This window comes from Mirounga leonina, unplaced genomic scaffold (genome assembly GCF_011800145.1).
Source record: "Mirounga leonina isolate KUSES-001 unplaced genomic scaffold, KU_Mleo_1.0 Mir_115, whole genome shotgun sequence".
NCBI lineage: Eukaryota > Metazoa > Chordata > Mammalia > Carnivora > Phocidae > Mirounga > Mirounga leonina.
Genome location: NW_023270268.1, coordinates 97,265,761 through 97,292,061, shown reverse-complemented (window position 1 = coordinate 97,292,061; position 26,301 = coordinate 97,265,761). Strand labels below are relative to the sequence as shown.

Sequence of the window (26,301 nt, the reverse complement as noted above, 5' to 3'; positions counted from 1 at the left end):
CAGCACCTGGTTTAGACATTAAATCAACATTCAGATGATGGAGTTATCCTATGCTTAAACTTAGGGAAATTAGAGGCATTAAATAAGATCAGTAACCAATACTGAATCACCAGCTGTTGTTAGAAAAGAGTCAGTGGAAGATTCAAAGAGAAAAATCGAGGTGGAATGGGGGTAGAAGCAAAGAGATAAAGATGAGGGCAAGGACATTCAGACCTTAGATAGAACTGAACTTCCGAATGTCAAAAGGACTGATAGACCCAAGTCAACACATTCTGACACATGTATCTCAATAAAGTCACCAGGTTAAAGCAAAGCCTGATATAACCCAATGTTTTTGGGAAGGGAATCATGACCAACGATTTAGAGAATGGAAGAGAGAGGAGGTAACAGTGTGATGTGGGGCTCCCCAGTGATGCTCTATTAGCCAAGCATCCTCAGCCCCTCACTGCAGGACCCAGGAGGGGTGCTAATAATTCCACCTGCTATTCTCGATCTTCCAGATCACTTCATTATGCTGTAATTGAGATTTAAACATGAAGACAAATATAATTACTTACATGGGAGTTCGAAGACCATATTAACTGGCGAACAGGTCCAGGAGTAGTAATATATCCTATTGGCTTATAATCTTTTTCTACCTCAAAGAAGAAGACGGTCTGATCTTTACTCTAAGAAAAAGAGAAATACCCAACAAATATGGGGGTTTTTTTTAATCTTTTCCATAGAGTACAGAGTAGCACTTACTAGGTATAGTATACCCACTGTATATCTATATCCACAATAATCATATATCCCAGATTTTTCTGGGAAAATTCTTATTTCAAATATTTGCTTCATTTCCCCCATGAGAACAACTGACAAACCAAGTGTTCCAGAATATGTTTCCGAAAGAAATGATCACCATACCTGTACATTGGTTAACTCACAAAAAATTCCACAAAGCATATGCTCACTTATTAATGCATTAAAAAATGTACACGGTTATTCTCTTCACTTATGGCAATCCTATATAAGAACATACCTATGTGATAAAATATTGGTTATACATAAAACATGATCATAACTCCCAGTTGAAAATTTCTATTCATTTAAAATAAACATTAGAACTCAATTTGTAAGAAAATTTTGAAATGTCATGCACAGACTATACTGAAAGAATATGAACATAGAGAAACAAACTATGGGTTTTTCTTTAAAATGTACATCAGCAAATACGTTATCATCGGGTAGGAAAATGAATAAGTTTAACCATGAAAGCTCAATAGGAAACAAAAGGAAATCTACCACTTACCCCTGTAGCTAGAATTTCTCCATCACGTTCATAAGCTAAAGCAGTGACACGAGCAGTATGGGGTTTGAAAACCTGTTTCAAATTAATATCTGCATCAGAAATTTTCTTCCGTCCTGCAAAAACTGTAAGCCCTTTGGGATCGTAAAGTTCAAGAATTCGAACCACCCCATCTTCAAATCCTACAATAATCTGTGCTCCGGTGTAGCTTACCTTAGAAAAAAATTAAATGTAACAAATCTGAAATTAGTTAAGAAAGTTGTACTACATAACATAACTCTGTATTTTATTTAGCCAAGTAATTTTTTTTATTATGTTCAGTTAGCCAGTGTATAGTACATCATTAGTTTTTGATGTACTGTTCAATGATTCATTAGTTAGCCAAGTAATTTAACATTGACTGCTCATTGGTAATTCCTTATACCACTTTCTGGTAACCTCCATCTATTCTAGGATAGTTCCTTATCACTGCTGATGATGAGACAGGTAAGCAATGGCAATTCAAACACTGAAGAAGCAAACACTGGTGTAGTGGAAAGCCATTGAAAGGTTTTTAGTTGGGAGTTTGTGTACATGTGTGCTCGCGTGCACGCACGCATGCACGCATGCATGTGTGTGTGGAAAGAGAGGGTGATATGATCAGATTTGCTATTTCGGAAAAATCATCTTAGCTGCATTGTGCAAAACAGAACTGAGATGGCCTAGAGAGGGTGCAGGGAGACCTTTGTGGAGACTTTTAAAGACATGGCTGCCTTACTCCAGGAGAGTGATTGTGGTCAATTAGTCTGAGGTGGTATCATGGGCAGGAGGGATACAGGCATAGTTTAGAGAGAGTGATAATGGCCCTGTTTGGTCATGACTGAATAAAGGGGAGAAGGGCAGAGGGAGGTGTCAAGGATGACTGAGACATTTATGGAGATAGGAAACTGTGAAAGGGAGCCAAGTGTCTGTGTGGTTTGTTGTTGCTATTATCATTATGGAGGGGGACTGGTTGGAGGCCAGCAGAGTATCATGAATCTAGTCTTAGGTTGGGTTTGAGGGTCCCTGGAGATCTCAAAATGAGGATGACACATAGTCTGCAGCTCAGAGGAGAAGTCTGGGCTAGAGAAAGAAATCTAGCAGTGTCCAAATATACTAAATCTGCTGTCTTGGGAGGCATTCAGGAGAAAGGCAAGAGCCCTGATATTCTTTAGAGCAGAGTGATCATCGCTAAGGCAAGGTAGTTATGAGAGTCTTGGTAATAAAAAAACTGTACCCCATCCAACTCCAGTTGAAGGTTGTTCATTCAATAAATATTTGTTATGTGTCTAAATGTACTGTAGAGGCACTAGAGGCTCAAAGAAAAATAAAGTGTAGTTGTCACCCATGAAAAACTGTTATGAAGCAGAAGCCACATGAAGAGGCTATTAGGTAGGCACTCCTATTGACATCCGAGCTTAGCCCAGCCTTCATCCCAGGTGCCAGACTGATGATAAAGAAGCCTTTACATGATTCCAGGCCCCAGATATGAAGCAGAGACAATCCACTGCTGTTGTCACCTGTCTGATTTCCCAATCCAGAGAGCATATGAGCAAAATAAAATGATTGCTGTTTTATGCCACTACATTTTGTAGTAGTTCATTACATAGCAATGGATAACTAGGACAACTCCCTATCTCTGCCTAATTTTTTTTCCATAGGTCTTATCATTACCTAACATATCACATATGTTACTTATTTTTCTTTATTGTCCATTCTGCCTCCTCCCACTAAAGTGTAAGATGCATGAGGGCAAGTATTTTTGTCTTTCTGCTCATCACTATATTCCCAGAAGCTAGAACAAGACCCAGCACATTGCAGGCATGCTGGAAATATAAATAGAAGGAATGAAATCACATTCAGATAGAGGATAGATACACATAGTTGAGTAATTATTTTGTAACATGAAATGATTACTAACTTGCAAGTGGCATAAAAAATAGATTTTTATTAAAACAGGACCAAAACCACAAAAGCAAGGTCATATGATTTCTATCACATTCTGAGTGAATAAACTAAGTTAAAATTTTTATTCTTCTCTAAAATCCAGAGTCATAAAATATATTTCTAAGAAATAGCACTGATAGACCATATTTACCAATAGATTCCAGTAGAAGTTCATTATCATTAACTCACCAGTTGGGGTACCCAAGCAAGGGCAGTACCTCCTTGTTTGAATTTCATCTGAGCCAAAGGAGTTTTGCTAGCAAAATCATAGATTCGAACAGAGCCTACAGAAAGACAGTTTTAAAAGAAACAAGTTAGATATATGGCATCTTTTAAAATAACCTTAGTTCGCTTAACATGTTGAGCATTATAACAAGAAATTTCATACATAAACTAATAATCTAATAGGTTTTCTTTAGTCAAAAATTTACATGTATACCCTCAACCAAGTAATTTGTAGACATGGATAATAAAGCAAACAACTGATGATTGACTGATGGATTAATTTCACCTTGCATAGCCCACAAAAGATTCACCGTGGTTCAAGGAAGAAAGAAGGTGAAAAAATAAAATAGGAAAAGCATGAATGTGGATAATACCAAAATGAATGGCATTTTTGTAACTGACCGTATCCTTAATCTTTCACAATAACCAAGGCTGCTGTACTTTAGTTCCTCTCCCCTCCACAAAAACTCACCTCACTTATATCAAGAGGCTTACCTTTTGGAAAAGTTCTCAAATGCTTTTCATCAAACACATAAAATTTTGTGTGGAAAACAAAACAAAAAAGACCAGATGTATTTTCATTTAGAGTTCCTACTCACAATCCAAGGCAGTAGTGGCCATGAGGTAAGTGAGGGGAGAGACTGCCAAGGCTTCGACAGCTCCAGAATGGAAGGAGAAGAGGCAGTCTGGATCTTGAGTCTGATAATAAAAAGAAATCCTGTTAGATCTTAAAGATAAGTTAACATCAAATTAAGGTCAAGTTTTTAAAAAAATATAAATAGAACCCTATAACACATGTATGATTTTATCTGAATAGAAATTTTTAAAAGTATAATATGTTGGGGCGCCTGGGTGTATCAGTCAGTTAAGCATCTGACTCTTAGTTTCTGCTCAGATCATAATCTCAGGGTGGTGAGATCAAGCCCCATGTCAGGCTCCGTGCTCGCGGGGAATCTACTTGAGATTCTCTCTCTACCTCTCCCCACTACCGCTCCCCCCATCTTTAAAATAATATAGATCTTTAAAAAAAAAACAAAAGCATAAAAGGCTAGAAAGAGTGCTGGACTTTGGAATTAGGAGAAACAGTACTGGCTTTGCACTTGAAGGTTTTCCTTTTCTTCACCAGTAAAATGAGGTGATGGCAACTGTCAGGGTAGCCATAAGGGTTGCAGGAGATAATATAAATGAAAATACCATAAGTTTATGACAACTGTAAAGCACTGGATAACATTAGGCACAGTCACTGCCACTTTTCTGGTAAATTTTGCTGAGATATCTCCTTTTTTTGTAAAATCAGAGAGAGAGAGAATAAATTCCCAGGACTAGGACATGTTGGACAAGTTTTTGATGGGAACAATGAACAAGTATGGAGAAAGATAAAGTATCTTTTAAAGAAGAATAAAAGACTTTTGTTATAAAAATTATGGAAAAAAAGAAAAATAGACAACTTACAATATTTGAAAAACTAAGGTCAAGCTTCCATATGGCTCCACTGGCATCCTAAAAAATTAAATACCTGATAATAGTTTATCATTCTTAACTTTTATCAAATGAAAAGAATTTTCTTCCTGTGATCTAGTTAAAGTAAAGGACAAACAGTAATACCAAAAGCTTACATGTGTTTTAAAGTATGATTGAAATTTAACAAAAGCAACTTCTATATATCTTAGAACACACAATAAATGAAACATTTTCATAATACATATAGTCAGTTTAATAAAGCTAATTGGTTTTTTGCATATAAAATACAGGTCAACTAAATACCAAAATTCAGGTAATCTTCCTTGACCTATCAATAGTACTCTTAATAGTAAAATGAACTTACAGGGACAATAAATTATGTTACTATTTTAATTTTATGTCTAGGTAACTTTAAAGAGCCAAGAGAGAACACAATTTACCTGAGCCAACCAAAAGTTACTTCCAATCTCGTTCATTTTTATTATAGAGAAGAGTTTGACTTTCTTGCCAACTTGAAGTTCATTAATGGGCTCGATCTCTAACAATCCAGTCTCATCAATAGAATCAGCAGTGTCTACTGTCTCAAAATCCCAGATCTTATAAAATAAGAAAATACTTTAATCAATCAGCAGTTACTGAATTTATATTTTCTATAAGAAAAGGCCCTGATTGATGGCAGAGGAGTAGGAGACCTTAGTTTCATCTGGTTGCAGGAATTCAGCTAGATAGCTATCAGATCATTCTGAACATCTGTGAACTCAACAGATCTAAGAAAAGAATAGCTACAACTCTACAAATAGAAGAGCGACCACTTTCTGCAAGGTAGGAGGTGTGGAGAAGCAAATCCAAGGTGATGTATGGGAGGATAGACCATAGGGTGGGAGGAGGGATCCTCCATAAGCTGGCTAGCAGAAAGTGATATAGCAGCAGAGCACAAAATCAGAACTTTTATTTTTTTTATTTTTTTTTTAAGATTTATTTATTTATTTATTTATTCATGAGAGACAGAGAGAGAGAGGCAGAGGGAGAAGCAGGCTCCCAAGGAGCAGAGAGCCCAACGCGGGGCTCGATCCCAGGACCCTGGGATCATGACCTGAGCCAAAGGCAGACGCTTAACCATCTGAGCCACCCAGGCGCCCAAAATCAGAACTTTTAGAAGTCTGATCCAGTGAGGGACTCCCTGCCTGAAAGGTGATCAGGTGGTGAAGCAGGCAGAGTCTTAGGTGGGACAGTGTGGTCTCAGAATCCCCAGGGTCACAGGAAGACCTGCGGTGCTGGAGTGCAGCAGAGTTCCCAGGCATTGGAAGGGGGAAGCCAGCTGCTATCAGCAAGCCCAGGAGAGGGCTCTCAGCTCGGGGTTGCCATAAACCATGAACTGTGGCACAGCTGGGCCACTGCTTTCTCAGTAGAGGCCCAACAAGCGGCAGAACCGGGGAGACCCCCCCTTCCTCCCCTCAGAGGAGCAGCACGGGAGCATGCCAGAGGAGTCTGCAGGGTTTGGAGACTCAAACCGGGGTCGCGTGCCTGAGATAGAAATGCTCGGTCACAGGCTGGGTGACCACGGAGTGTGGATGGAGACCAGGGAGACAGGAGTGATGGACTGCTTTTCTCTGGGCTCACTGAGGAGTGGGGCCTGAGCTCTCAGCTCTGGAGCTGGAGACTGGGAAGCCACCATGTTCATTCTCATCCTCTAAAGCTGCGTGGAAAGCCTTCAGGGAACAAAAGCCACACAGAGCAATCCAGAGGAGCTACTTACTTAACCTGGCCCCCTGCCAAGGGTGGTGCAATTCAGGCTGGGGCAAAGACACCCAAGAATCAGCAAAACAGGCCCCTCCCCCAGAAGATCAGCAAGAATATCCAGTTAAGACCAAGTTTACTAATCACAGGGAAATGCAAAATTCCGGTGCTAGGGGAAAATAGTATATAGAATTCATGTTTTTTTTCCCCATGATTCTTTAGTCTTTCAATTTTAATTTTTTTCCTCTTTCCCCTTTCAACCAATTTCTTATTTTATCAACTCTTTTAAAAATCCTTTTTAACTTTCATTTTTACAGTAACATTCTATCCTTTAATTGCATTTAATTTTATTTGTGTGTGTGTGTGTGTGTATAAGTTTTTCTTTCTTTACAATTTTGGGATGCAGTTTCTTCTAACAAACAGACCAAAACACACCCAGAATCTAGTGCATGGCTCTGTTCTCTTCACCTGCCTGATCATATTCTTTTTTTTTCTTTTTATTAATCTTTTTCTTTTTGTTAGTCTTTTTAAATTTTCATCTTTACAGTTACATTCCAACCTTTCAATGTATTTAATTTTATTATTTTTGTATTATATGTTTTTCTTCCTTTAAATTTTGAGATATAGTTTCTTCTAACAGACCAATATGCACCCAAAATCTAGTGTATGGCTCTGTTCTATTCACCAGCCTGATCATATACCCCCTCCCCCCATCTCAGGTCTCTTCTGATTTGTTTAGTGTATATTTCTCTGGGGCCATTGTTGCCCTTTAAGTATTTTGTTCTTTCATTCATCTATTCTTCTCTGGACAAAATGACAAGATGGAAAAACTCACTTCAAAAAAGAGAACAAGAGGCAGTACTGACTGCCAGGGACCTAATCAATATGGACATTAGTAAGATGTCGGAACTAGAGTTCAGAAAGATTATAAAGATACTAGCTGGGCTTGAAAAAAGCATAGGAGACACTAGAGAATCCCTTTCTGGAGAAATAAAAGAACTAAAATCTAACCAAGTCAAAATCAAAAAAGCTATTAATGAGATGCAATCAAAAATGGAGGCTCCAACTGCTAGGAAAAAATGAGGCAGAAGAGAGAATTAGTGATATAGAAGACAAAATGATGGAGAATAAAGAAGCTAAGAAAAAGATAAACAGCTACTGGATCATGAGGGGAGAATTCGAGAGATAAGGGATACCATAAAGCAAAACAATATTAAAATAATTGGGTTCCCAGAAGAAGAGGAAAGAGAGAGAGGCAGAAGGTATATTGGAGCAAATTATAATGGAGAACTTCCCTAATCTGGGGAAGGAAACAGGCATTCAAGTCCAGGAGGCACAAAGTCCAGGAGGCACTCAAAAAAAAAAAAAAAAAAAAAAAAAGTCAATAAAAATAGGTCAACACCTCAACATACAATAGTAAAACTTGCAAATCTTAGAGACAAAGAGAAAATCCTAAAAGGAGCTTGGGACAAGAAGTCCATAACCTACAAGGGTAGAGATATTAGACTGGCAGCAGACCTATCCACAGAGACCTGGCAGGCCAGAAAGGACTGGCATGATATATTCAGGGTGCTAAATGAGAAAAATATGCAACCAAGAATATTTTATCCAGCTAGGATGTCATTCAAAATAGGAGGAGAGATTAAAAAGGTTTCAGGACAAACAGAAACTAAAAGAATTTGTGATCACTAAACCAGTCATGCAAGAAATATTAAAAGGGATCCTTTAAGTGAAGAGAGCCCAAAAGTCACATAGATCAGAAAGGAACAGAGACAGCATACAGAAACAGTGACTTTACAGGTAATACAATGGCACTAAATTCATATCTTTCAATAGTTACTCTGAATGTAAATGCACTAATTGTCCCAATGAAAAGACATAGGGTATCAGATTGGATAAAAAACCAAGCCTCATTGATAAGCTGTCTTGAAGAGACTCACTTTAGACCCAAAGACACCTCCAGATTTAAAGTGAAGGGGCAGAAAACTATTTATCATGCTATTGGGTATCAAAAGAAAGCTGGGGTGACAATCCATATATCAGACAAATTAGATTTTAAACCAAAGACTGTAAAAAGAGATGAGGAAGGACACTATATCATAATTAAAGAGTCTATCCAACAAGAATATCCAACAATTGTAAATATTTATGCCCTTAACATGGGTGCAGCCAATTATATAAGCCAATTACTAACAAAAATTAAAGAAACACATCAATAATAATACAATAATAGTAAGGGACTTTACACCCCACTCACTGCAATGGACAGATCATCTAAGCAGAAGATCAACAAGGAAACAAGGGCTTTGAACGACACACTGGACCAGATGGACTTCACAGGTATATTCAGAGCATTCCATCCTAAAGCAACATAATACACATTCTTCTCAAGTAGTCATGGAACATTCTCCAGAACAGATCACACACTGGGTCACAAATCAGGTCTCAACTAGTACCAAAAGACTGGGATCATTCCTTGCCTATTTGTGGACCACAATGCTTTGAAACTGGAACTCAATCACAAGAGGAAATTTGGAAAGAACTCAAATACATGGAGGCTAAAGAGCATCCTACTAAAAAATGAATGGGTCAACCAGGAAATGAAAGAAGAATTTAGGGACACCTGGGTGGCTCAGGAAGTTGGGCGTCTGCCTTCAGCTTAGGTCATGGTCCCAGGGTCCTGGGATCGAGCCCCACATCAGACTCCCTGCTCAGTGAGGAGCCTGCTTCTCACTCTCTACCCTGCTCTTGCTCTCATGCGCTCTCTCTCTCTCTCTCACTGTCAAAATAAATAAAAATCTAAAAAAAAAAAAGAAGAAGAATTTAAAAAATTCATGGAAACAAATGAAAATGAAAATACAAGTGTTCAAAATCTTTGGGATGCAGCAAAGGCAGTCCTAAGAGGAAAGTATATAGCAATATAAACCTTTCTCAAGAAATAAGAAAGGTCTCAAATATATAACCTAACTTTACATCTAAAGGAGCTGGAGAAAGAACAGCAAATAAAACCTAAACCCAGCAGGAGAAGAGAATTAATAAAGATTAGAGGAGAAATCAATGAAATATAAACCAAGAGAACAACAGAACAGATCAATGATACTAGGAGCTCGTTCTTTGAATTAATAAAACATATAAACCCCTGGCCAGACTTATCAGAAATAAAAGAGAAAGGACCAAAATAAATAAAATCATGAATGAAAAAGGAGAGATCACAACCAACACCGAAGAAATACAAACAATCATAAGAACATATTATGAGCAACCATATGCCAACAAATTAGGCAATCTGGAAGAAATAGATGCGTTCCTAGAGCCATATAAACTACCAAAACTGAAACAGGAAGAAACAGAAAACCTGAACAGACCCACAACCAGCAAGGAAATTGAAGTAGTAATCAAAAATCTCCCAACAAATAAGAGTCCAGGGCCAGATGCTTCCCAGGGGCATTCCACAAAATATTTAAAGAATTAATACCTAGGGTGCCTGGGTGGCTCAGTCGTTAAGCATCTGCCTTCGGCTCAGGTCATGATCTCAGGGTCCTGGGATCGATTCCCACATTGGGTTCCCTGCTTGGCAGGAAGCCTGCTTCTCCCTCTCCTACTCCCCCTGCTTGTGTTCCTGCTCTCGCTATCTCTGTCTCTGTCAAATAAATAAAATCTTTAAAAAAAAAAAAAGAATTAATACCTATTCTTCTGAAGCAGTTTCAAAAAAACAGAAATGGAAGGAAAACTTCCAAACTCTTTCTATGAGGCCAGCATTACCTTGATCCCCAAACCAAAGACTCCACCAAAAGAGAATTACAGACCAGTATCCCTGATGAACATGGATGTCAAAATTCTCACCAAAGTACTAGCCAATAGAATCCAACAGTACATTAAAATTCACCACAAGCAAGTGGGATTTATCCCTGGGCTGCAAGGGTGGTTCAATACCTGCAAATCAATGTGATACACTACATTAGTAAAAGAAGAAGAAGACCATATGATCTCTCAATAGATGCAGAAAAAGCATTTGACCAAGTACAGCATCTTTTCTTTTTTCTTTTAAAGGATTTATTTATTTGTCAGAGAGAGAGAGAGCATAAGCAGGGGGAGCAGGAGGCAGAGGAAGAAGCAGCCTCCCCCACTGAGCAGGGAGCCCAGTGCAGGACTCAATCCCAGGACTCTATGGTCACAACCTGAGCCAAAGACAGACACTTAACCGACTGAGCCACCCAGGCATCCCTAGAGCCTCCTTTCTTAAAACTCTTCACAGTGTGGGGTAGAGGGAACATACCTCAATATCATAAAAGCTATATACAAAAAGCCTACAGCAAATATCATTCTCAATTAGGAAAAACTGAGAGCTTTTCCCCCAAGGTCAGGAACATGGTAGGGATGTCCACTATCACTACTGCTGTTGAACATAGTACTAGAAGTCCTAGCCACAGCAATCAGACAACAAAAAGAAATAAAAAGCATCTGCATCAGCAAAGTAGTCAAATTTTCACTCTTTGCAGATGACATGATACTCTATTTGGAAAATCCAAAAGACTCCACCCCAAAATTGCTAGAACTCATACAAGAATTCAGCAAAGTGGCAGGATATAAAATCAATGCACAGAAATCAGTGGCATTTCTATACACAAACAATGAGACAGAAGAAAGAGAAAGATTCCATTTACAATTGCACCCAAAACCATAAGATACCTAGGAATAAACCTAACCAAAGAGGCAAAGGATTTGTACTCAAAAACCTATAGAACACTCATGAAAGAAATTGAGGAAGACACAAAGAAATGGAAAAACGTTCCATGCTCATGGACTGGAAGAACAAATATTGTGAAAATGTCTATGCTACCTAGAGCAATCTATATATTCAATGCAATCCCTATCAAAATACCATCAATATTTTTCACAGAGCTGGAACAAATAATCCTAAAATTTGTATGGAACCAGAAAAGACCCTGAATAGCCAAAGGAATGTTGAAAAAAGAAAAAAGAAAAAACCAAAGCTGGTGGTATCACAATTCCGGACTTCCAGCTCTATTACAAAGGTGTAATCATCAAGACAGTATGGTACTGGCACAAAAACAGACACATAGATCAATGTAACAGAATAGAGAACCCAGAAACGGACCCTCAACTCTATCGTTAACTAATCTTTGATAAAGCAGGAAAAAATATCCAGTGGAAAAAAGACAGTCTCTTCAACAAATGGTGTTGGAAAAATTGGACAGCCACCTGCAGAAGAATGAAAGTGGACCATTTCCTTACACCATACACAAAAATAGACTCAAAATGGATGAAAGACCTAAATGTGAGACAGGAATCCATCAAAATCCTAAAGGAGAACATAGGCAGCAACCTCTTTGCCCTTGGCCACAGCAACTTCTTGCTAGACACGTCTTCAAAGGCAAGGGAAACAAAGGCAAAAATGAACTATTGGGACTTCATCCAGATAAAAAGCTTTTGCACAGCAAAGGAAACAGTCAACAAAACAAAAAGACAACCTACAGAATGGGAAAAGATATTTACAAACGTCTTATCAGATAAAGGGCTAGTATCCAAGATCTATAAAGAACTTATCAAACTCAACACAAAGAATAATCCAATCAAGAAATGCGCAGAAGGCATGAATAGACATTTCTCCAAAGAATACTATAAATGGCCAAGACACATGAAAAAATGCTCAATGTCACTCAGCATTAGGGAAATACAAATCAAAACCACAATGAGATACTACCTCACACCAGTCAGAATGGCTAAAATTAACAAGTCAAGAAATGAAAGATGTTGGCGAGGATGCAGAGAAAGGGGAACCTTCATACACTGTTGGTGGGAAGGCAAGCTGGTGCAGCCACTCTGGAAAACAGTATGAAGGTTCCTCAAAAAGTTGAAAATAGACCTAGCAATTGCACTACTGGGTATTTACCCAAAGATACAAATGCAGTGATCTGAAGGGGCATCGGCACCCTAATGTTTATAGCAGCAATGTCCACAATGTCCACATCAATGTCCAAACTATGGAAGGAGCCCAGATGTCCATTGACAGATGAATGAATAAAGAATATGTAGTATATATAAACAATGGAATACTACTCAGCCATCAAAAAAATGAAATCTTGCCATTTGCAATGATGTGGATAGAGCTAGAGGGTATTATGCTAAGCAAAATAAGTCAATCAGAGAAAGACATGTATCATATGATCTCACTCATATGTGGAATTTAAGAAACAAAACAGGATCATACGGGAAGAGAGAAAGAAAATAAAACAAGATGAAACCAGAGAGGGAAATAAATCATAAGAGACTCTTAATCATAGGAAACAACTTGAGGGTTGCTGGAGGGGAGGGGGGTCACGGGATGGGGTAGCTGGGTGATGGACATTAATGTGATGTGATGTAATGAACACTGGGTATTATATAAGACTGATGAATCACTGATCTCTACCTCTGAAATTAATAATACATTAGATGTTAATTGAATTGAATTAAAAATTTTAAAAATTGAGAAAAAAGAAAGAAAAGGCCCTGATTTTTTTTTCCAAAAGTCATTTCTTCTTGCTTCATGCAAATTAGCAAGTAGGTGTAATGAGAACACCAGCCAAAATGTGACCCCTGGAATATTGCTCCCAACTGGGGCATAATAAATTATCATAGTGTCTTCTGTATATATGGAGATTAGTGAGAGAATACAGCCTGAATAAGAATTCTAATTTGCCCAGTGTAAACTTTATGTCAAGGTATCTCTTAGGTCTTTCTGCATATAAAGTGGCCCTAAGGAGTAAATGTTCCCGTTATTCGGCGAGACATTATAATGAGCCCTGTTTTGAATTTACCAGTGGGCCCCTGGAAAGGGGAAATAGGCCTTTTAATGATTCAAGCACAATCTTCATTATGAGGAGAAAATGGATGTAGATGATGTCTTCACAAGAAAATGGTTCTCATTACTGATTTAGATTATACCATTCAGTTAAGGATTATTGTTCTGGGACAGGAGAGCAGAATGCTATAGAAGCATCAGGGAGCAGAGGTTCACCTCAGGAGGAAGAGAGATTGAGAAGGACTTCCTCTGCGAAGTACCAAAGCCTACCCTCAATGGATCTATTGACACACCCCACCCTGTTAACCTAGACTCAATAACTCAGCCTTTGGGGAAAGTAACTTTCAAAGAGGATTCATGTTGTCACCTAGGGCTAGCCTCATGGGGAAGAGGCCCAAATCCTAGGGTAGAACTAACTCCTGGGAGTTGGGGTAGGTTTTTCCCAAAGGGTTAGATGTAGAGATTTACTGTGTAAAAGACTAAAGAGATTAGGATGAAATTTTTAAAAGAAGCCAGTTTAGAAATTAGTGGTGTTCATGAAGGGACACTCTGTGAAGTATTTGACTTCTTTTCTCTTGAGGTTTCCTTCCAGTTGGTATTTTGACATTTTGGGTGACATATCTTGGAAGCATAGTGAATATACTATATGACAAACAAAAGGACATAAAAATTTCCCAGAACAATGAGTAAAATCTAAGAAAATTAAATTTAATATTGGTAATGTAAAAATGTATACTTGGGTTCAAAAAGCCAATGCCAAGAAGACAAGAATGGGAGAGAGATGGTTTAAACAGTGTATTAGACATAGTAAGTACAACAGGTATCATAGAATGACCAGACTATTTTCAAAAATATAGTCTTACTTCTCATAATGATACTTCCTAAGGAACACCCAGAGAATACTACCACTTTCTTCTGAAAGGCACCAGTAGGAATATGTACCAAGAGGACCACAAGGCAAATCAGCAGCCTCCAGCTTTGCCAGCAACAGCAGGGTATGACAACAACCAGGAGCACTTAGATGCTGGAGCAGTGTTGCAGGCTAGCCCACACTATGGACTGGATAGTGTCTGCAGATGAGGACAAGTGAGTTCACCAGTGTAAGGAGCAAGGGGAGGGGAGTATCCATAGGCAAACCTCATCAGCACACTTTTCAGTGTCATTTCTAATGGGTAACCTCAGTCAAAAATAAGAAATGTTTGGGGTGCCTGGGTGGCTCAGTCGTTAAGCGTCTGCCTTCGGCTCAGGTCATGGTCCCAGGGTCCTGGGATCAAGCCCCGTGTTGGGCTCCCTGCTCAGCGGGAAGCCTGCTTCTCCCTCTCCCACTCCCCTTGCTTGCATTCCCTCTCTCACTGTGTCTCGCTCTGTCAAATAAATAAAATCTTTAAAAAAAAAAAAAAATAAGAAACGTTTGGTACTTTTGTCCCTAGAAAATGGCCCATTCATACTGTGTGTTTTGAAAGGACATCTGTATCCACCGTTTATGTTCTGCTAAAATAGGTTTTCATCTTCTGAAACTACTATTTCAATGACAGAATCAAAATAACAGAAGTTCCCCTCAGAAAATGCACTCCTAAGATGCTATAAATTAATTTTGACTAGAATTGAAATATTTACCATAAGGAAAGCATTATCACCCAAAAGGGTGATCTGGAATCCATTTGTGTGCGTGCTACTGACCAAGTGTCAAGAAAACTTACCCTAATACATCCATCTGCCCCAATGGTGATAACTTCGCCCTCATCCAGCATTATCTGGTTAATGGGACCCTGATGACAAGACTTCCTTCCAGCTCGACAGAGCTCAACCTTGATGAGGCCGCCTTCCCACAACAGCATGTTGCCCCACCCTGAGCCCGAGAGCACCTGGCAGGTATGCAGAAAGGAAGGAATGTGCATTAAAACAGACAAACATGGATATTTATGCCTCAAATGGGAGGTGAGAATTATTATCATAGTTTCTCTTTCTTGATTATGAAAGTAAAAAAAATAAGTATAGAAAAATAAGAAAATATAGAAATGAAAATTCACCACTTCGGAAACAACCACTAATCACATTTGTATGTATTTCTTCCTAGCATTATGCATAATTTTACATCATTGTGATTAGGCTGTACATTGCTGGTAATTTTTCAAATATATCACGTGCCCTCCTCAATACCCATCACCTGGTAACCCCATCCCCCCAACCCCCGTCCTTCTGAAACCCTCAGTATGGTTCCCGGAGTCCAGAGTCTCTCATGGTTTGTCTCCCTCTCTGATTTCTTCCCATTCAGTTTTCCCTCCCTTCCCCTGTGGTCCTCCACACTATTTCTTATGTTCCACAGATGAGTGAAACCATATGATAATTGTCTTTCTCTGCTTGACTTATTTCACTTAGCATAATGCCCTCCAGTTCCATCCATGTTGATGCAAATGGTGGGTATTCATCCTTTCTGATGGCTGAGTTATATTCCATTGTAGATTCTAGTTTTTAAGAGTGATAATATTAAAGGTTATGAGATGTGTCAAAAATTGTGAGGCCATTACTGAACTCAGCAGATTATAGCATAATAATATCCAATTTCAAACAAGAATAGTCATTTGGAACCAGCTCCTATTAATCCATTTAATCCAGCACTTCCCCAAGTATGTACCACCAAACACTAGTTCTTAGGATGTTTAAGAGGTATTCCCCTAGGCAATATGCCCACAAATTTTGCAAGAAGAAGAGAGAAAATAAACTAACAATGTTAAAGACTAAACTAACAGATTAAAGTTGAGTGCATCCGTAGGTGCCTCTGTGAAGTGACTCAATCTTCCTAAATAATAATCTGACAATAAAAGAGAAAGCCACAAGACTGTATACAACCTTTGAGCCAGTAAGTCCTCTTGGAGCATCATGACAAAAGAGGAGGGACAGATAAACATAATAATCCATGACAATAAGTGACAATATGTCACTACGTTAATATATTAAAATGCTTGCATACTTTATATATGTGTGTATAATATTTAGCATAAAAAAAGGTATTTACATGTGGATTATGACTACTCCCTAGAACTATATTAATTAAAATTGATAATCTGAAGAGGAAAAATTACATGTTCATTATATTTACAATGATAGTATCCATTATTACTAACATTGGCAGTGGTTTTTAGAATGTCTAATGTACTTTCATATATTTTCATTTTGAAAACATAATTTTATTATTGTAGAATAGTGGCTGTACTCACCTTCCCATCCGGGAGCTGCATGTAACCTTCTATATCAGAAGTGGCTGTTTTGCCAAATCGACCCAATGAGCCCTGAAGCTTGAGACCAGTGAATGTTAGAGCCATTTCCCAGAACCTGCAAACAAGAAAGAGACTGAATGTACCTCAAAGAGGCTTTATTTATTTTTATTATCACTCAAGCATTTACATGTTTCAGAGTCACATATATTATTTCATCATTCATTCATCTAACTAATATGTATTAAGTATCACCTACCTGTCAGGCAAAGTTCTAGGTAATATGAATTCAGAATTGAGCAAAATAGACAAAATAAATTCCCTGCTTTTCAGGATATTTTATCTTAGAGTCATGCTGTCCTATGCAGTTGGCCCTAGCCAAGTTTGACTATCTTAATTTAGACTTAATGTAATTAACACTAAATCAAATTTAAAACTCTGTTTCAGTCAGACCAGCCAGTTTCAAGTACTCAATAGCTACATGCAGCTAGTGACTACTAGACTGGACAACATAGAACATTTCCATCTTGGCATGTAAAAAGATGTAAGAGTTTTCAAAAAATTCTAACTTACTTGTTGTGTAGCTTAAGAGTGATTGTGCTCTCAATCTCTCATGAATAAAATAAGGATACTAGTAGAACCTACCTCATAAAATTGTTGAAAAACTCTTAGAACAGTGCCTTGCACATAAAATCAATGAATAAAGGTTGGTTATTACTAGCATTTATTATTAATAGTTTAAGTAAGTGAACAGTCAGATGATGAAAAACATGTAGAAAAAAGAATCTGGCCTACCAACTAGATATAAAATAGATAATGGATGGTATCAACAAGCCAGTAATATGAAGCCAAAAGCTTAAATAACCAACATCCTTCTCCAAGGCTTTCATAGGTCCCCTGATCATACATTTCCATATACATACGTTTCTTCTATAGCACTTCACACATGAAATTATTTTATTTCTCTCTCCAAAGATACAATGCAAAGAAAATATGCACTTTACTAAATGATGGGAGAATGTAAAGAACTGGAAATTTTTAGCCTACAGCTAGCAGAAGATTACTTAAGAATTCCCCCAAATTTCCATTTTAAAATCTATTCAATTAATCTGTATTTCTAATGAATAAATAAGAAGAGAGCCAGGTTTGAATTGGAATAAGAGAAACTTAGGATAAAAATGTCTTTCTCGAAAAGGACACTGGAAATCTAGTTATGAGCAGCTCGAAGGAGGTGGTAGAAGGTTGTTAGATAAATGCATAAGACAGGGTAGAACAAAAACCGAAAAAGACAAAATCATTCCATCCTGAAAAAAAAGAGAGCAGAGTGTGAAAGAGCGAAAAGGACATGGAATTTTGAGCCAGAGACCGGAGATCAAAAGTAGGCTCTGTTACAATTTAGTACTGAGGGTCCTGTGTTAGGAATGATTCTGTTATAACTCATGTTTTACAGATGAATACTGAGTTCAGAGATGTCAAAATGACTTAGGCATCATACAATATTGCTGCCACAAATTTAAAAGTGGATCTAAACACTCAGTATGCCATGTTAGTAAGCAGTATACAAACCCTTTTAGGTGGTAAAGCCTGTAAGGCAGCAGGCTAAATTTAAAAGCCCTTCTTTTTATCTATGCTGGTTTCAGTAATAACAGCCCCATATCCGATTAGAAAAGCAGCACTACAGTTAGCTTTGAAGATAACACATTTAAACATTATCCTACTGTTAACATCAGCACAAATGTCTCCAGATGGCTGATCCTCTTAGGACAATATCCTTAATGATTATCTACCGGTACCTGTACCAGTCACACAACCTACTTGATGTGGCCTGATCCCGATGTAGTAAGCTGCTCATCATCTTCAGGATTGAAAGTAACCTTAAAAACTTCCTGGGAAAAAGCTTTTGTCCTCAGTATGGGCTGTTCTTCTTTCCAATTCCAGATGGTCAGTGTGTAATCAGGGTTGCTGCCAACAGAGGCTAGCAAGGTACCATTGTAGTTAAAATCCACATAAGCATAGCCCAGCTCAGTCCCATCTGAAAGGATGAATGGGAGTCTAATGAACAAAGGCAACATTTCATTTTCAAAAGTATATTATTAAAAAAAAAAAAAAGGAGGGAAAGAGAGTGAGTACCCTTGGTGATAACTATTGATGAAAGAATGCCAAGAATTCCCAAAGAAACAATCCAAAATCATGCATCACCCTTGGCTTTAGAATGTATTACATGACATGAGGGGGGAGAGTGAAGAAATCTTAGTCACATTTTGCATGAGAAAAACACCTTGAGAACACATTCCATTTTATGGAGTGGGGTAGGGGGGTACAAAATCCTGTTAGATGGCAGAAAGGTATCAATCTGTAATTAGAAATTTGCCACTGGAAAATTCATCAAATAAAAATTGAGGACTTCAGGTTTCTGGTTATGCATGTAAGGAGCTTGGAAGTCAGCATTCCATCCTAACAACAAATAAAAAGCTGAACACACTGAAAAATCAACAACTCTTCTTGGATTCATAAGTGAGGGAAGGACACAGGGCAAATGGCTGCTCCCAAGACTGGGGAGACTGGTGGGTGAGGTGCATTTGCAACTTATCACGGCAGGAACTCACAAGCAGTAACAGCTAAAACAGCAGAGAGAACCAGGGCCAGGGTAATAAAACCTGAACAGTTATAACTGAAGAATTGCTGGAGCTCAGTGTGGACAAGTTGGAGAGTTAAAAACTCCAGGGGGACCCAGTCATAAGTGGGCCCCAACAATATTGTGAGATTTATCCCCAGGAGCTTGACCAGGTTCCCACAGTAAATACTAGAAAAACAACTCAGGCTTTCAACAGGGGGAGGGGGAAAAGGAACCGTTTTGAAACACCAGAACACTTCGTTCTTCTTAATAAGGCCTGCCCTCAGGAGAAACTAATTAACCAGAGCCTAATTAACCTGGGGAAGGAAATACCCAACTCTAGCCCCCTCTAACTGATGTGGTTTTGGAATATAGGTGAGGTTCGGTGGGTGGGGTCCGGAGCCAACGACAAAGAAAGAATTCTTGAGATGTCTTTGGTGCAAAACGATGGTTTTATTTAAGCACGGGGATAGGACCCGTGGGCAGAAAAAGCAGCTGGACCAGGGTTGTGAAAGGTGGCTGATTATATACCATGGGGCTGGGGGAGGTAAGGAAAAAGGGAGGTTTTCAAAAGAACTTTTTCATATGCTAAAGAGGACCTACAAGACACCAGAGGCCTCGCCATTGTCAAATTAAGGTTGTTTTTCCTTCTAGCAAGGCATCAACATTAAGATAGTTGGGAGCTTCCTGGAGGAACATTATACTCTGTATTATATACTCTGCTTCAAGTATCTGTCAATGGGCTGCAGGTTATAAGGACATTTCATTGTATCCACATTTCCTTCTGGAAGCTAGGTTATTGATAGAAATGCTTTGTTCTTGTAGATTGCTAAGACATTTGTAAACTGAGGGAGACTCAGGTCTTGCAGGATTGTGATCTCTGTAAGTTAACGATTTGTTTTTCCTTTCCTTAGCTTTAGGGCAGCCAGGAGTGTCTGAGGAATGTCACATATATCCCATGGGGGAGGCGGTTTGTGGGGTGTCAGCTTCTGCTTTGTCCTCAGCTTACCTTCTATTCCCTCATCATAATCATCCTGTCCCACCGAAGGGGGAGAAAACAACTCAGAAACGTTTGTGAAGTTCAGTTCAGACGCAGAGGCTCACGAAAAATTTGAGACTTAATCAGAGAACTAAAGAACACTTCTCCTCCCCCCCACACCTTACCACCAAGTTATAAAGGGCCTATTTACAGCAATTATCTTTCCCCACTACACCATGTCTGGCTATCAAGAAAAAATTACAAAGCATACCAAAAGGCAAGAAACACAGTTTGAAGAGACAGAACAAGCATCAGAACCCGATATGGCACAGATGTTGGAATTATCAGACTGGGAATTTAAAACAACTATGATTAATATGCTAAGGGCTCTAATGAATAAAGTAGACAATATGCAGGAACAAATGGGCAATGTAAGCAGAGAAATGGAAATCCTAAGAGAACGAAAAGGAAATGCTAGAGATAAAAAACATTATAACAGAAATGAAAAATGTCTTTGGTGGGCTCATTAGTAAACTGGACACAGCTGAGGAAATAATCTCTGAACTACAGAATAGATCAATAGAATCTTCAGAGAACTGAAGAGCAAAGAGAACAAAGACTGATGAAAATGGAACAGAATATCTAAGAACTATAGAACAACTACAAAAAGTATAGTGTATGTATAATGGGAATACCAAAAGGAGAAGAGAGAAAGGAACAGAAGAAATATTTGAAACAGTAATGCCTGAGAATTTCCCGCAAATTAGTATCAGACACCAAACCACAGATCTAGGAAGCTCAGAGAACACCAACTAGAATAATGCCCAGAAAACTACAGAAAATGAAAATAAAGGAAGAACTCCTAAAAAAAAGCCCAAGGGGGAAAAAAAACCTTACCTAAAGAAGAATGGAGAGTTATATCCAACTTCTCTTTAGAAACCATATAAGCAAGAAGAATGGACTGAAATATTTAAAGGAAAGGAAGGGAAAAAAAACCCCACCAACCTAGAATTCTGTACCTTGTGAAATTATCCTTCAAAAGTGACCGATATATACTTTCTCAGACAAACACTGAAGGAATTTGTTGCCAGGAGACCTGCTTTGCCAGAAATGTTAAAAAGAAGTTCTCTAAACAGAAGGCAAATAACATAGGTCAGAAACTCAGGTATACATAAAGGGATGAAGAGGACTGAAGAAGGAGTAAGTGAAAGTAAAATAAAAAACTTTTGTTTTTCTTATTCTTAATGTAATAAACAACAGTTCAAGAAAAGAAAACTACAAAACAGTATCTTTCATGAACATAGATGCAAAAATCCCCAAAATATTAGCAAATTGAATCTAACAATGTACAAAAACAATTAGATTATTATTTTGTGGATATCAACAAACTGATTTTAAAGTTCAGACAGACAAAAGACCCAGAATAGTCAACATAATATTAAGTGGAAAGAACAAAGTTGGACTCATAATACCTGACTTCAAAACTTCCTATAAAGCTACAGTAATCAAGACAGTGTGACACTGGGGAAAGAATAGATAAATAGGTAAATGGAACAGAATAGAAAGCCCAAAAATAGACCAACAGGAATATATTCAGCTGATCTTTGAGAAAGGAATGGAGGCAATATAACAGAGCAAGGACAGTCTCTTCGACAAATGGTGCTGGAACAGCAGGACATCCCTAGGCAACAAATAAGCAAACAAGCAAACAAATAAATTAATGTAAACCTAGACCTTATACCTTTCATAAAAATTAACTCAAAATGGATCGTAGGCCTAAGTATAAAATGTAAAAACATAAAACTCCTAGAAGATAACGTAGAAGAAAACCTAGACGGCCTCGGGTATGGTGATGCCTTTTTAGATTCCACACCAAAGACAGACAGGATCCATGAGAGTATAAGCCAAGATTCATTAAAATGAAAAACTCCTCTGAGAAGGGCAATGTCAAGAAAATGACAAAACAAGGCACAGATTGGGAGAAAATATTTGCAAAAGGCATATGCGATAAAGGACTATTACCAAAAATATACAAACAACTCTTGACACTCAACAATAAGAAATGAACAACTCGATTACAAAATGGGCCAAAGACCTTAACAGACAGCCTCACCAAAAACATGCAGGTAACACATAAACATTTAAAAAGATGCTCCACGTCCTATGGGAACCACAAATTTAAAGACTGAGATACTGCTACACACCTATTTAGAATGGCCAAAATCCAAATCACTGACAACACCGAATGCTGATGAGGACGTGGGGCAGCAAGAGTTCTCATTCACTGCTGGTGGGAACACAAAGTGGTACGGCCACTTGGGAAGACAGTTTGGCAGTTTCTTACAAAACTAAGCAGACCCTTACCATGCTCCAGTAATTATGCTCTTTGGTATATACCCAAAGTAGTTGAAAACTTACGTTCACACAAAAACCTGTATTCAGGTGTTTATTGCAGCTTTATTCATAATTGCCAAAATTTGGAAACAACTAAGATGCCCTTCAATATGCAAATGAATAAACAGTGGTGCATCCAGACAACAGAATATTATTCAGCACTAAAAAGAAATGGGCTATCAAGCCATGAAAAGACAGGGAGGAACCTTAAATTCATATTCCTAAGTGAAAGAAGTCAATCTGAGAAGGCTACACACTGTATGAGTCCAACTATATGACATTCTGGAAAAGGCAAGCCTGTGGGGACAATAAAAAGATCAGTGCTTGCCAGTGTGGAGGCAGTCATAAATAGGGAGAGCACAGAGGATTTTTAGGACAGTGGAAATACACCATATGAGATTATAAGGATGGATATACATCATTAGACATTTGTCTAAACCCAAAGAATACAACACCAAGAGTAAAGCCCAGGGGACACTGTGGACTCTGGGTGACTATGATGTGCTAACAGAGACTGGTCCTCAGTAAAAAATGTACCTAGTGAGTGATAACAGGGAATGTTATGCACGTGGAGGGGAAGAGGGCTATGGGAAATCTCTGAACCTTCCTCTCAATTTTATTGTAAATCTAAAACTGCCCTGAAAAGTAGTCTGTTTAAAAAACTACTAAAATTAATTATATGGAAAGCAAAATTCATAAGAGAACTGTGGTGATTAAGTTCATGTGTGGTTATTTTAATCTGGGTGGGCCTCATTCAATCAGTTGAAAGTCCTTAAAAGCAAAACTGAGGTTTCACCTGAGGAAGATGAAATTCTACCTGAACATGTAGCATCAGCCCCAGCCCAAGAATGTCCAGCCTACTGGCCTGCCCTACAAACTTCAGACTTGCCAGCCCCTACAAGTACATAAGCCAATTCCTTTAAGTAAATCTCTTTTCTACCTCCTCCTAGTTCTGTGTCTCTGGAAGACCCTGAATGTTGTTAACCTTGAACATGGAATATTTTAGAGGATATACTGAGCTCACCTTGAAGGATTCTGTAGGGCTTCAAAGAAGGATATTCATAGATGATAATCTTTGGGAAAACACCTTTTTCAGCTACTGTGAAGTAAGTTTTATCAGGATGAACCTATAAAAAGTAAAATCTCACTTAAATAGTAAAAGGAGAATTTTCTTATAAATAGTTCTATTAATGTAGTATTTAGCATCTGTGATTTTATAATTTATTAGGATCCACTCCAATAGAAAACTAAAAAATGGGCATCTGGTAAGTACGTGGTGATGGATGTGATTTAAACTGAAACCTAGGGGAATACTCATTTTAAGTTTTACTTTTGTTAATAGAGTCATCTCTACCTCTACAATTTTTTTAATTGCCATCAGAAGAGCTAGAACAGTGGTTCTCAATCGTTAGCACATATCAGAACCACAGGGAGGGCTTATTAAGGCACAGAGGGCAAGCCCTACCACCAAAGTTTCTGATTCAGTACATCAGGGCTGGGCCCCCAAAATTTGCATTTATATCTCTAACAAGTTCCAGGTGATGTTGATGCTGCTAGCCTGGGGACCACTCTTTGAGAACAACTAAGTTAGATGAATTGTTTACCCTCCATATATAAATCAGCCTAAATTTTTGTACAGAAAAATCCATGTTTCCAGAATAGGTTACAGCTCAGTTTAAAAAAAAATTTCACCTTGGACAAATTCACCACAAATACATATAAACTTACTAGAAGTGAGAAAGATAAAATATTTTCAAGCCAGATGCAGAGGAAAATATAGTAAATATGCCCTGGGTAAACTATTTGTGTCAGCATTTCAAATGATAGCAGTATAAATCTTATAGAATTATATGTTTATTCCTGTTATTTTTGTTCATTCGTAAGCCAAGGTGCAGGAAGAGTAAATGGATAGTCTAAAAATAAAAATAGGCTATTACAAAAATAAACTATTTAAGACACAATATGTGCTTTATGAAATTCTGTTTTCGGTTACCATGTTGCAACTCCTGATTTTATACCCCTGGAACAGGAGCTTTCCTCAGAGGATATAGGTTGCACCGTACGTTTTGGTACCCAAAATAACATTGTAGCTTTTTTTCTTCTCCCCACACATGGGGCCATAAGACCTATAATAAGGTCTTCCTACTGACATCTCTTCCATTCAAGTAAACACCCATCACTTCAGCTTGAAACCAGGCTTCGCTTTATAGGAGGGACACTCGGTGAAAGAACGCTTATTGCATGCTTATTATGTGCCCCAGACACTGTGTACGTTTTATAAGAATTAATTCCCTTAAATTTTACATCAACCTTGTGAGTTCGGATACCCTTATCCTTCCCATCTTTTTCATGAGGAAATAAGCACAGAGAGGCTAAGTAACTTGAAGTCATACAGCTTGCAAATGTCAGAGGTAGGATTCAAGCCAGGTGTTGGAAGCCAGGAAGAAAGGGGAACTAAAAAATAGGAGCTACGAAGGACTTAGAGGGAAACAGGTTACGACTACATCTTTCTAGATGCCCATTTACAGAAGAATATTGTGTGGGATACGCGGTCAGAGAAATCTGTATAGGAATTCAGGCAAATCCTTTACCACTCTAGGTCTGGCCTCCAGTAAGGGAAAAAGTTTCAGCCCTTTCAGATCAGAAGCTCTGTGGGGTTGAGTTTGGTGTTTTATCTTTAGTGGGGATCTGGAATTAATGAGTCATTTACTTTACACTCAACATACTATCTTTTCTGAAAGATAGTTGATATGCCCGCATTACCCATTTCCCACAGGTTTCTTATTGCCCTGCCAGAACACTTCTTATCCACAAACGGCTGTTTCAGGAAAAAATGAAGTGATGAGGACAGCTGAGGAAAGGCCCCTATCCAAGCACTGACAGCTCCAGCATGCATGGAGAAAAGCCCTGTGGACATGCAAATGCCCAGAGTCCAGGGGGATGAGGATTCGGATTAGCATTCTTGACCACAGTACACCTCTACCTACTGACCTCAGACCAAGTTATTGTACAACAAAATAGAAATTTCAAAACTACTATTGGCCATAAAGTGAGAGGAAAAAAAGTGATAGTTACCTGTTTCTCAATACTCTGCAGGTGATATGGACCTCAGGGCTCATGACACCTCAGGGTGGCCCCTGACCGACTTCCCTCCACAGAACCCGTGACCCTCACGTTGGGCCTGTGAATATTTGCACACAGCTGTGCCACAGTATCATGTACTTGTATGGATCTGGGTTTTTGGTTTTTTGCTTTTTAACATGAGCCTTGCCTCTTTAGATGGATTTTAAACTCTCTGAATCCATAGAGGTCCGGAACCCTTCTTCATTTAAATCCCTGCATGTTCTGAGTACTGTTGGACACACAATGTAATATAATAAATTCTTGTTGGGGAGCCTGTGTGGTTCAGTCATTTGAGCATCTGACTTTGGCTCAGGTCAGGGGTCTGGGGTCCTGGGATCGAGCCCCACATCAGATCCACGCTCAGTGGAAGTCTGCTTGTCCCTCTCCCCTTCCCTACCCCACCCCGCTCCTGCTCTCTCTCTCAAATAAATAAAATCTTTTAAAAAATAATCATAATTAATTAATTCTTGTTGAGGACAGGGACTTTACCATGCA

The 26,301-nt window shown here is 38.5% G+C and overlaps 1 protein-coding gene across 1 annotated transcript in view; it reads right to left on the bottom strand.

Annotated features, from left to right (window-relative positions):
* Positions 1–26,301, bottom strand: part of CFAP44 (cilia and flagella associated protein 44) — a 139,023-nt gene that overhangs the window by 96,785 nt on the left and 15,937 nt on the right. Inside the window, exons 6-15 of the mRNA XM_035000156.1 lie at positions 23,708–23,810; positions 18,512–18,728; positions 16,700–16,814; positions 15,182–15,346; positions 5,380–5,535; positions 4,931–4,978; positions 4,078–4,177; positions 3,443–3,537; positions 1,292–1,501; positions 558–668 (exon numbers count right to left, since the gene is read on the bottom strand). Coding sequence (XP_034856047.1) covers positions 558–668; positions 1,292–1,501; positions 3,443–3,537; positions 4,078–4,177; positions 4,931–4,978; positions 5,380–5,535; positions 15,182–15,346; positions 16,700–16,814; positions 18,512–18,728; positions 23,708–23,810 — 1,320 coding nt within the window. The remainder of the gene's footprint in view (positions 1–557; positions 669–1,291; positions 1,502–3,442; positions 3,538–4,077; positions 4,178–4,930; positions 4,979–5,379; positions 5,536–15,181; positions 15,347–16,699; positions 16,815–18,511; positions 18,729–23,707; positions 23,811–26,301) is intronic.